Source organism: Ranitomeya imitator, chromosome 3 (assembly GCF_032444005.1).
Source record: "Ranitomeya imitator isolate aRanImi1 chromosome 3, aRanImi1.pri, whole genome shotgun sequence".
NCBI lineage: Eukaryota > Metazoa > Chordata > Amphibia > Anura > Dendrobatidae > Ranitomeya > Ranitomeya imitator.
Window position 1 is genome coordinate 101,973,250 of NC_091284.1, and position 12,723 is coordinate 101,985,972.

A 12,723-nucleotide genomic window follows, 5' to 3' on the forward strand; every position below is an offset into this window, starting at 1 on the left:
CGTTGCACTACAGTTATCAATAACATAACCTTGCCTACATTGCTGAAGCATCAGAGAGAGGGCTAATGTCATTTTTTGTGGCCATGCAGACTTCCCCATAATATCCTGCAGTTATGGCATCTAGTGGGTTATCATACTTTGTACAGTGGTGGTCAGTGCCTGGGCCATCTCAGATCAGCGGTTCCCAGCGGAACACAGTTTGTACTGCTGAGTCTGTTTCATTCTTCAGAGTCACTGAGTAACTCTCTCTCTTCTATAGAGTGTAAGTTCTTATGCTCAGTGGGGTCCACTTTCTACTTCACTACCTGCTTATAGCTCCCATCCTGCTGAAAGTTTATGGTTTTTTGGACAACTTTTTTAACTGTAGATACTGCCATTTTCCTTTTAGATGGGTGACGGGGCACTTGGGAAAACTGGCCATTATGCTATGTTGTCTGGGAAAACAGTCATGAAGGGGTCTCTGAGATTAGCTTCACAGGGTGAGTCTATTGTGCCGCTACTTTTATACCCCAAGGAGTAAGGGCTATTGTTAGGGAATAAAAGAGCACAATCTTGCAAATTCTCTTCCATTATTCTTAATAAATATTGCCTAATAGTAACTCATCCAGTATGGGAAGCAATTTATGAATAATAAATAATCATAATCTGTACATAGATTAGAAGAAAAAGTTAATGAGCCACTGATGACAAATCCTTAACTATAAGTTAAACGTTGGCATTTATTGAACAGGAACGGGGATTACGAATTGGACTGAAACTAAATTCATAACGATTATTGTTGAAAGTGATTATTTCAGTGGGATCTTTGCAATAGGACACAGCACTAATCACTGTGCCCTAAGCCTCAATTAAGAAACATTATATGATATTATGAAATAATGTTATGTGCCAATTAATTCAGCCTAATTTTCTCAATGTGATCTTTCTGTAATTAAATTATGTTAATACTTGTACAACTGGTTGGAATTTGAGGTTACCAGAAGTAATTATGCTGTTACAGCCCCCCCTGCTGGTGATGCCTTAAAATTACTTGAGAAGAAAAAAAAATTGAGTTGGCTGCTTAGATGGGAAATGTGATTGAGGATTATATACTTGTAATTTCAATCATTTCACATCATGTTTTATAAAATCATGACATTATAGACCTGTTTGGCTGGGGTTGGGTTCAGAGCATGCTTTGTTATCTGCTCAGATCAGCAGTAATGAGTAGGCAACCAAGCACATTGTCAGAATACCCAGCATTCAAACACCATTGCCGCCTCTGCAAGTGATGCCACTGGTCTCTGCACGCCGGGTATTGTGACACCGCTCTGTTGCTGACTTGTTATTGCTGATCTGAGCCAACAACAGCGCGTCGTACAGTGACAGAGCAGGGACTAGCCCAGCCCCTGAAATGAGTGCCACTGATACCGCTTTGTTTCGGGGAGGGGGCAGGGCCTGTGGCATTTACCACAGTCCCTACCCACTGATGATGCTTCCTTTGAATATCCCAACATGCACTGGGATTTTTCAAGCAAACCATCATCAAAAAAACAAGTGAAAAAAAAAACGAAAACCAGTTAGATTGTGTAGTTATTGAAGGACATGGAATTTTTAATTTAAGTATATTAGAAAATAGTTTTGATTATTGCACTAAATATATAGTGATTCAGGAGGAAAATTGCTTTGGACTTTGGACCACAATTTTAAGACTTACAAAATTGTAATTTACAATAATTTCATGAAAAATGGTATGGGACTGTTTGGCAGTTATCTTTTTATAAATTCAGGATTCAAGAACTCTTTCTGTCAATTATTATGTCTTTTCCCCAATGATTAGCAAAACTAGACGTGCCATTCATCTCCAAATGTACAGTTGATAGTTTGGTTTAGGCCAGATACTTGTGTTTGTTGGACGCCTCATTTTTCTGCCATTTAGTAGCCCATGGTTTAGTCATTTTTTTGAGCTACAAAATAGAAGCAGGTATATATTGGGAAATATTCTATTTCTCTCTGGTGTAAAGACAATTGATAGGTTACTTTTTTTTACTTAAAAAAAACATTTGGTTACTTTTTTTTTTTACTTTCTAAGATATTATGCATAAAGTAAAGAGTCTAGCTCTTCCATGCATCACCATCTATTGCCTTAAAATGTATGAGACTTTACATATAATGTGTCACAGGGCAAAAGGGGCAGCACATTTCACAAAGGTTTTGGACTGTACAAGCTCCAAGAACAGGGGAGCCAGTGCCCATTGACCGCTCATCACTTTGTAGCTTCTATCACCTAGACCCCACCAAAATATCCACGTGAGTGCAACAGACAAATGTGAATATTTCAGTACTGCGGATACTAAATAATACCCCTTGATATTATTTAACTCTGTGTGTGAACTGCTGACTATAATTTCATCTAGCAAGGAATATTATGTCAAATACAATGGGAGGTTACTGTAGATTGTCTATAAATGAATGTCATCAATAACAGGAGAAAAGGAGGCACAAAATGTCACTGTTCGGGGGCTTCCATTAAAATGGATATGGAATTTATGTCATTTTGATCAGGATCCAAGAAGTATCGTTTTTCCTTGCGGAGAGTGACATGTTAAAGGGAACCTGTCACCCCCAAAATGGAAGGTGAGCTAAGCCCACCAGCATCAGGGGCTTATGTACAGCAGCGGTCCGGTCCGATGGGTGTCGCGGTCTGGTCCGGGGCCTCTCATATTCACAGGATGACATCCTCTTCTGGTCTTCACGCTGCAGCTCCAGCTTCGGCGTCCTTTGTCTGCCCTGTTGAGGGCAGAGCAAAGTACTGCAGTGCGCAGGCGCCGGAAAGGTCAGAGAGGCCCAGCACCTGCGCACTGCAATACTTTGCTCTGCCCTCAACAGGGCAGACAAAGTACGCCAATGCCGGAGCTGCAGCGTGAAGACAAGAAGAGGACATGATCGTAAGAAGATGGGAGGCCCCAGAGCGCCCACCGCAGCAGGACCGCCCCTGGGTGAGTATAATCGAACTTCTTTTTCTCATCTTTCAGGATACATCGGGGGCTTATCTACAGCATTCCAGAATACTGTAAATAAGCCCCTGATGCCGGTGGGCTTAGCTCATCTTCCATTTTGGGGGTGACAGGTTCCCTTTAATGAATATTTCCTATTTACATAGTGTCACAGAAAAAGAAACCTTCCTTCCGAAAGATGTAGCCAAAACAGCAGTGTTAAAGGGACTCTGTCAACTGAATTTGGAGGGAACAATCTTCAGCCATAGGGGCTGGGTTTTCGGGTGTTTGATTCACCCTTTCCTTACCCGATGGCTGCAATATTGGATTGAAGTTCATTCTCTGTCCTCCATAGTACACGCCTGCGCGATGCAAGATTGCCTTGTGCAGGCATGTACTATGGAGGACAGAGAATGAACTTTAATCCAATATTGCAGCCAGCATGCAGCCAGCGGGTAAGGAGAGGGTGAATCAAACACCCAAAAACCCCGCCCCTATGGCTGAAGATTGTTCCCTCCAAATTCAGGTGACAGAGTCCCTTTAACTATCTGATTGCCATGAAACAAGAGTTATGAGACAAGATGGATACAAGAAGTCAATATGGGCTTAGCTCACCTTCCATTTTGGGGGTGACAGGTTCCCTTTACGCATGTCGAGATGAGGAGACTTAAAGCTGCAATGCTCCTCTGGGAAATATGCAAATTGTCTCTTCAGAGAGGAAGAGGACTAGAACTCTAGTGCCACCTATTGGAAGTAGCAATCCTAACAGTCAATGTTGACCCTTGAGATTGTGGTTTGGTTTTTATCCTAAGTCATGTGACAAGGCTCATTAAAGGGTCGACATTGACTGTTAGGATTGCTACTTCCAATAGGCAGCACTAGAGTTCTAGTCCTCTTCCTCTCTGAAGAGATAATTTGTCATTTTGATAAAATTGTTACATAGCAGTAATCGGCAGATCTGAAAGTGTAAACTTATTGAGACTTGGGGGAGCACATTTAATCTAGAATTCGACTTTTGAGTGACCATTTAAAATGTGAATTGTGCTCTATTTTATTACATTACAATGGTTCGGAGAATTCACAGTCCACCACATTATTTATACCCGATGTTCTCAGTTCATACAATGTCAGTGCATTTTGCTTTAGATTACTTGCATAGTTTATACACAAGAATAATAATATAATATAATAATAATCTTTATTTTTATATAGCGCTAACATATTCCGCAGCGCTTTACAGTTTTTGCACACATTATCATGAATGATATCATTAAATTAGAATGATAAGATATTCCAAGACCATAAAGACAAAAAGTCAAAAAGTTTATTGTGTCAATGGCTTTCATTTTTGTGTTCTGATTGTTCTGCGAGCCTTGGTTTGTGAAATGGCGACGTGTATGTAAAAAAAAATAATTAAACAAATGTAAAAATGTAAATGTTTATTTTAAGTTACATTTATGAACAGCTTATAATGCATCCCTTATACAGTGTTTCATTGCAGCCTCTGTTATAAGACATGGTCTTCACCCCTGCTAGCATGGTCCACAGCTACATTGTGTTTCTTCACATTCCCAAATACCTGCAGCTCTTTACGAGAACCTTTTAAATATATAATTTGCAGTTCTACAGAAGCCATTGGACTTTTTTTTATAATTTGTAGTTAAGCACAGTAATTGGTAATGTGCTGTGTGATCCGAACCCATTTGTGGGTGACTTTCCATTCTGAGTCCAGGATCCTGACCACTCCCGATCAGAGGTTGTTGAATACATCAAGATCCTTGAGGAATGAATGGAGCTTGGAGGGGCGTCCATTTTTTTTTCGCTTTCAAATTTGTTCTATCCAAGTGGAACATTGTTATGGCATTCCTGTGGAGTTTGCCCAAGTAGGGAAAGTACCCAAGTCAAACATATAATATCCCCAGCTGTTAATGGCCATTGTAATAACAAGAACTCCCAGGATGTTCAGCAAAAATCCAGCTTTTGCCTGCAGTGCGGATACAAAGAAAATCATGCGTCATATAAAAGTTCTAAAAGTGTCTTCATGTGTTAGATTGGTTGTAAATTCTATAACAATAAAAAGCGCCTGATATTAGGGTAATACTTTCTGTTCTGTAGTGATCTGGTGGTCTTATCATTATCATCACAGGCAGGATAACAATGAAAGATAATACCTATTTTGAGAAAAGAAGTGATGGTCACAGCTCACCTCCTCCCCCTCCCTGCATAATGACATATGTACATGTTGCAAAGCATACAGAGAAAACGCTCCCATAGAAGTCAATAAGTCAGAGCATGTTTATTGATGCACATGCTCAGTGGAGCTACTGTAAAGCATCATCCTTAAACACTGTTTAGTGAATTAACGGTCTCCATAGTCATGCATGGATAACAAAGTTACAGAATCTTTAACCAGAAAATAAAAACATATTAGATAAAAAAAAGTTTAAAATATTTAAAACATAGGTGATAAATTCTCTTTAATAGTTTCTGAAACATTCATTTATCTTGACATTTATTAAGATTTCATTAATGTTTCTGTAATTGTCAAACCAAAAATAATACCACAAGCTGCACTATTCCTGGGTCAAAAGCGTTGGTAACCAGATAGGCAGATGTGAACATAGCCTAAAATATTCACTATATACTGCACATTGTGAGTATTGAAATCTCTCTTATGTATTTGGGCGCCCCTACAGGCTTCCACTGTCTTACCAATGATTTCCAAAACTACCTAACTACCTATACCCAATTCTATAGACCTGACATGGCACAGATGAATACACAATGTATAGTAACCTGTCTAGTGAAGACTGTACGACTCAGAAAGCTTAGGTTCTGCACAATTTAGGAGAGGTGATACATGCCATATCAACAATTTAGGAGAGGTGATACATGCCTTATCAACAATTTAGGAGAGGTGATACATACCATATCAACAATTTAGGAGAGGTGATACATACCATATCAACAATTTAGGAGAGGTGATACATACCATATCAACAATTTAGGAGAGGTGATACATACCATATCAACAATTTAGGAGAGGTGATACATACCATATCAACAATTTAGGAGAGGTGATACATGCCATATCAACAATTTAGGAGAGGTGATACATGCCTTATCAACAATTTAGGAGAGGTGATACATACCATATCAACAATTTAGGAGAGGTGATACATACCATATCAACAATTTAGGAGAGGTGATACATACCATATCAACAATTTAGGAGAGGTGATACATACCATATCAACAATTTAGGAGAGGTGATACATACCATATCAACAATTTAGGAGAGGTGATACATGCCATATCAACAATTTAGGAGAGGTGATACATGCCTTATCAACAATTTAGGATAGGTGATACATACCATATCAACAATTTAGGAGAGGTGATACATACCATATCAACAATTTAGGAGAGGTGATACATACCATATCAACAATTTAGGAGAGGTGATACATACCATATCAACAATTTAGGAGAGGTGATACATACCATATCAACAATTTAGGAGAGGTGATACATGCCATATCAACAATTTAGGAGAGATGATACATGCCATATCAACAATTTAGGAGAGGTGATACATACCATATCAACAACCTTGAGCTGCCCATATGAAAAAGCAATGGCATTAGGAGGTGTGGCGACTGGTAACATGAAAGCAAGCGAGGCAGAAAGGGTGCATGGAAGCATTATGTATAATGGGTTCAGATGTATTGCCTTTGCCTAAAGAATAAAATGAAGAGAAGTTAAAACGGTAATTGTTTAAATCTCATATTGTTTAAAGGGACTCTGTCACCCGAATTTGGAGGGAACAATCTTCAGCCATAGGGGTGGGGTTTTCGGGTGTTTGATTCACCCGTTCCTTACCCGCTGGCTGCAATATTGGATTGAAGTTCATTCTCTGTCCTCCATAGTACATGCCTGCGCAAGGCAAGATTGCACCTTGTGCAGGCATGTACTACGGAGGACAGAGAATGAACTTCAATCCAATATTGCAGCCAGCATGCAGCCAGCGGGTAAGGAAAGGGTGAATCAAAAACCCCAAAACCCCGCCTCCATGGCTGAAGATTGTTCCCTTCAAATTCAGGTGACAGAGTCCCTTTAAAGGGAAGAAGCAGTAATCAGCTCATGTTGCCCTTACCAATGTCAGCATGAAACAGCAAGGTTTTTCTATTATTATTTTGAATTGCTTATATAGCGCTATCATATCCTGTAGCGCTTTACATTCATTATCATCACTGTCAGCATTGGGGATCACAATCTACATTCCCTACCAGTATGTCTTTGGAATGTGGGAGGGAACCGGAGAACCCGGAGGAAACCCACGCAAACACAAGAAGAACATAAAAACTCCTTCCAGATGTTCTCCTTGTTGGGACTTGAACCAAGGACCTCAGCTGCAAAGCAACAGTGCTAACCGAAGAGCCCCCAAGCTGCCCAACAGGTTCCCCGATCACAAAAAGCTACAGTATGGTTTTACACTAAAGTGCTGTGAAATTTTAGAAAAACATAGACCCCAGATAATTTCTTATGCCAGCACATGCCATAGTCATGCATCATGCAATGACTAAAGACAAAAGTCTGAAACGCGTTTGATAGTTATGGTTGCTACTGGATTTTTGACCTTTTCATTATTTCTCAATAAAGTGTGTTTTTATCGAAGATTCCGATACTGGAATCACCTTTCTTTTAGTTGATTTTCATGCGGCTCCACAAGTTTCCCTTGCATCGGTCCTTCTTATGGGTGAGCTGATCTTTCCTCTAAATTTCGTAAGACGAGCATGACTCTTAAAGAGCTTGGAGCAGCTTACTCCTGTGAACCTGTCATCAAGGCTGACGGGTAAAAAGCCAGTCTTGATGAATATAGCCATAGTTTTCAAAAGAGCCGAATGTAGGAAAGAAGAGCCCTTCTTTTTTCCCAACTTGTCTTGATAAAAATATTTCCCAGTATTTGTCTATATGGCATGAGCTGTTAATAACGCCAACTGGGAAGTGGAGAAGCCAGAGGAGTGGCACCAAGTGGACATTTCTCCTGCTGCCTGCTTCTTTTAAAACCATGTTTTCATTGAAATACCACAACATTTATGAGCAAAAAAAAATTAGAGAAACGCAGTCATACGTCCAAATTATAGAAATATACAAAAACTTCATTAAATCATAACAGGTATAAATCAGCAAAATGGGAGATCCCCCGGTGCCATCCGCAGCACCTACAAAGGTAAAGTTTTTGTATATTTCTATAATTTGGACTTATGACTGCGTTTCTCAAATTTTTTTTGCTCTTGAAGAATATGCAGTTTGTCCAACATGGTCCTATCCAGTCTTTTCGTTATTTGACTATTAATCCAGTACTTGGATTTTTGATATGACGCTATTGACTGGAATGCTTTCCACTAAGTGCTTTTGGCACAACATTTATGAGTAAAGTATAATTCTAGTGATGGTGTCAGTCGCTGTTTCATGTCAGTCCTTAAGGCAGAATGGATCTGCTGACAGGTTCTTTTTAAAATGACTCCCACAATGCCGGAGGAATAAAATGTACTGAATTTTGAGAACCTGGAACAATATTAATTAAGGACCTTTACATCTTCAATCAGCAATCAGGATGATCAAGCCTGATTTTCAGATTCTATAATAACAGTCCTGAGAAAAAGTAAGTACATTCTCTTTAAATTCTGTGGTTTTACATATCAGGACATTATGAAAAAAAAAACATTTGACCATAAAGTCTTAAAATTAGGTAAATACAACTTTTGATTTACAATAAAACATTACAAATATCATGTCACTATTTAACAAAAACTAGGCCACGATGAAGAAGCAATGCTTGATAAATTAAGTACACGCCGGGGTCGATAGCTTGCAGAACAACATTTAGCAGCAATAACTTAAAGTAATCATTTTTTGTATGACTTTATCAGTCTCACATTATTCTGGGGGAATTTTGGCACTATTCCTTACAATTTTGCTTAAAGGGGTTGTCTGGGACTTTAACATCGATGGCCTATCCTTAGGACAGGTCATCAATGTCTGATCATGGGGGGTGACACCTGGCACCCTCGTTGATCAGCTGGTCCTGGTGTTAGTGGCAGGACTGCTCATTTGCAGCGCTGCACAGCTCTGACGACTGTATCATGGTCACAGCTGGGCGCTGACATTCCACCCCCTATTCAAATCAATATTCAAATTAGCAACTATGAAATCTATCTTATCAGAGAAATCTGCTCCTGCTAGATCTTAGGAAATTGGAGCGTCATTTTAATTTTTATTTAATATTTACGTGCACTATTAATCTATCTTATCAAAGAAATGTGCTTCTTTCTCTTCCATGACTGATGATTTATTCTCAAAATTCTCAGTTCCTGGGTAAAATTTCAGATTTTTACATTATTGAAATAGGAGATGGCACTAACTGCTGATAAGATTCTAGGTAGAGGAAGGGTTAGGAGGACGGTGGGCGAGGGGTGAGGAGTTAGAAGCAGAGCACCTTCCTCCTCTTCCCGCCTTCCCTCTGTCATGGTTGTGGACAGGATTTAGTGTATGATCCGGTCTGTTTTCTTGTCTGTGCATTAGCCTAGTGACTCTGTCCTTGTTATCCGTTTCTGCTTCTGTCTCTTGGCTTGGTGCTCTGTCTTCCCGTCTGCCTACCTTGTTGGTACTGCGTCGCCAGTTTCGCCCTGACCACTCTTTACATCTCATCCTTTTATACTACGGTGTCCTCCTGGTTTGACCTTGGCACCCTCAGACTACTCTCCAGCCACCGCCGCCACTCGGCATCTAGCTCCGATTTTGGCCACTCCCCGGGGGTCACGTGTTTCAGATCCTGCACACCGGCAGATAAGCTTGCCACAGCTCTCTAGACACACTCTCGGTCTGTTTGGAACACGTGGGGAGACTCCTGCTGTAAGTCTGCAGCTGGGTTCCTGATACCCTCTACATATAATTTAATCAGCAGTAACTATCTTCTATCTCATTTCAAAATGAATGACCAGTCCTGGAAGAGAAATGAAAATATTTATCTGATAAGGTATATTACAAGATATATTATTATTTCCATGTTCACTATTGATTTATTGAAAAAAAATTAAAACAATGCTCAACTTTCTTCAGATCCCATAACAGTATTTCAGTGGGGTTGGGGTCTGGACATTGATCAGTCCATTGCAACACCATGATTCTTTTCTTTTTAAGCTATTCTTGTGCTGATCATTATCCTGTTCCATGACTCATTTTTAGTTTTTGGATAAATGGCATCACCTTAGACTCAAGAATACTTTTATATACAGGTGAATTCATAGTCCACTTAATGACTGCAAGTTGCCTAGGTCCTCTGACTGTAAAACAAGCCCAAATCATCATCCCTCCACCACCTTGATTGACAGATGGTGTGAAGTAATTTATACTGATATTTTGTGCTTGGGAAAACATGTGCAGGTCACTATGGCCCAACATTGCTATTTTTCAGTTGAAACTATGCAAACTTTAGCCATGCAGCCATGTACTTTTTAGAAAAAAAAGACTTTCTCCCTGCAACCCTTCAAAACAACCCATATTTGTTCATTGTTTTATTGCACTGCCATGAGCTTGAATATTTAACATATTAATTGAGTCCTTCAGGGTCTCAGCCTTAGCTCTTGGGTTTTGTACAATTTCTTTCCACATGGTCTGACTTATATATGAATTTCCTGGAATGTCCACTCTTGGGTTGATTGTCAACTGTCATGAATGTCTTCCACTTGTGAATAATCTTTCTCAACATAGAATGATCAGCAAACAATTGCTAAAAATAAGCAGCACCTGTTTGCTACTTACCCTATTAATTGCTATAGAAATAGAAATAGTGTACTTGAAGGGAACCTGTTACATCAGATAATGCTATTAACCTGTAGATATTAGTCTAATATGAAGATTTATGGTATTAGAAAGGTGACTGGTCTCTTTACTGAAAGCTCAGATCCTGGGTGAAAATGAACTTTATGCCCCCCGGGAGTCGCCGGTTTTCAGAAACATAGCTGCGCCGACTTGGCTATAGTGACCACTCTATAGTGAGTACACTCTGGCACTATGACTGACAGCCGGATGTGCACTGATTGACTGCACTGCAAAGGAATAAAGTTAATTTTCTCATAGGAGCCGTGCTTTTAATACTGCAGTCGGGCATCTTTCTATTGTACAGATTAACTCTATATCTGCAAATTAATAGCGTAATCTGACATGACAGGTTCCTATTAAATTTTCACACTATGCTTCTGCATTTTTGCCTATCTTTTGATAAATAACTAATAACAGTATTGTTTGTCATGGGTTGTTGATCATCTCAAATTGCAAATTTTTTTTTTATTTATTTCATCCTATTATGTAAAACCATGGAATTCAAAGAGGGTGTATTTATTCTTTTCTCATGACTTGTTATAAGTGAACCCGAACTATAAAGTTTTGGGTTTGTGTCAAACATTTAGTGTACAGTACCAAACCCCAAAAACTGACTTTTTACTGGAGGTCTGGTTTACTCTTCGGTTAGAATGCCAAATAAAGTTTGCTGAAAGGCTGCAGCGCAGCCAATCAACATGCTTATAGGCATTGGGCACTTAGGGAGCCATCACAGCCATGTCAGGTATTGGCTTTGCTGTGATTGGCAGGAGCACCACGTGACTCAGCCCACCACCATTCTGCTTAGCATAGGTGCAGCTGGAATGAAGCAGAGTGTAAGGTTCTACATGTGCACACTCTGTAAAAAATCCTATGTATGTGTTGTCTGTATCTGTGTCTGAGAGGGTACTGTGCGTCAAAACAAATTGGTCTACACTGCACCTGTGTCTGTGGGAGTATTGTGCCTTTAAGCCACCTTGTTTTTACTCTGCACCCATGTCAGTGCGAGTAGTGTGCCTAAAACAAATTTTTCTACTCTGCACCCATGTCTCTGGGAGTAGTGTGCCTAAAACAAATTTTTCTACTCTGCACCTATGCTTATGGGAGTAGGGTGCCTTTAAGCCACTTTTTTCCCTCTGTATTTTTGGAATCTTGTGTGTAAAAACTAATGTTTCTACTCTGCACCCATGTTTGTGGGATTAGGGTACTTTTAAATCACTTTTTTTACTCTGCATCCACGTTGGTGGGAGTAATGTGCAGAAAAACAAATTGTTCTACTCTGCACCCATGTCTGCGTGAGTAGTGTGCCTAAAAAGCTATTTTCTTTACTTTCCACCCATGTATGTGTGAGTATTGTGAGTTAAAACAAATTTTTCTACTCAGCACTCATGTCTCTGGGAGTAGTATGCATAAAACATATTTTTTTTACTCTGCACCCATGTTTGTGGGATTAGGGTACCTTCAAGCCACTTTTTTTTACTCTGCATCCGTGTTAGTGGGAGTAATGTGCGTAAAAAAAAATGTTCTACTCTGCACCCATGTCTGTGGGAGTAGTGTGCCTAAAAAGCAATTTTCTTTGCTTCCCACCTGTGTCTGTGTGAGTATTGTGAGTTACAATAAATTTTTCTACTCAGCACTCATGTTTGTGGTAGTGTGCTTGAAACAAATTTTTCTACTCTGCACCCATGTCTGTGGGAGTATCGTGCCTTTACGCCAATTTTTTTGCTCTAAACCCGTGTTTGTGGGAGTAGTGTGAGTAAAAACAAATTGTTCTACTCTGCACCGGTGTCTGTGGGAGTAGTGTGCCTTTAAGCCACTTTTTAAAATCTGCACCAGTGTCTGTGAAACTAGTGTACCTAAAAAC

General features: G+C 39.7%; 1 protein-coding gene across 2 annotated transcripts in view; it reads right to left on the reverse strand.

Annotated features, from left to right (window-relative positions):
* Positions 1-4,399: 4,399 nt before the first annotated feature.
* The window catches only part of SLC13A2 (solute carrier family 13 member 2), a 234,826-nt gene continuing 226,502 nt past the window's right edge, over positions 4,400-12,723 (reverse strand). For both annotated transcript variants that reach the window (XM_069761239.1, XM_069761238.1), the window contains exons 11-12: positions 6,576-6,713; positions 4,400-4,959 (exon numbers count right to left, since the gene is read on the reverse strand). In XM_069761239.1, coding sequence (XP_069617340.1) covers positions 4,831-4,959; positions 6,576-6,713 — 267 coding nt within the window. In that variant the 3' untranslated portion in view covers positions 4,400-4,830. The remainder of the gene's footprint in view (positions 4,960-6,575; positions 6,714-12,723) is intronic.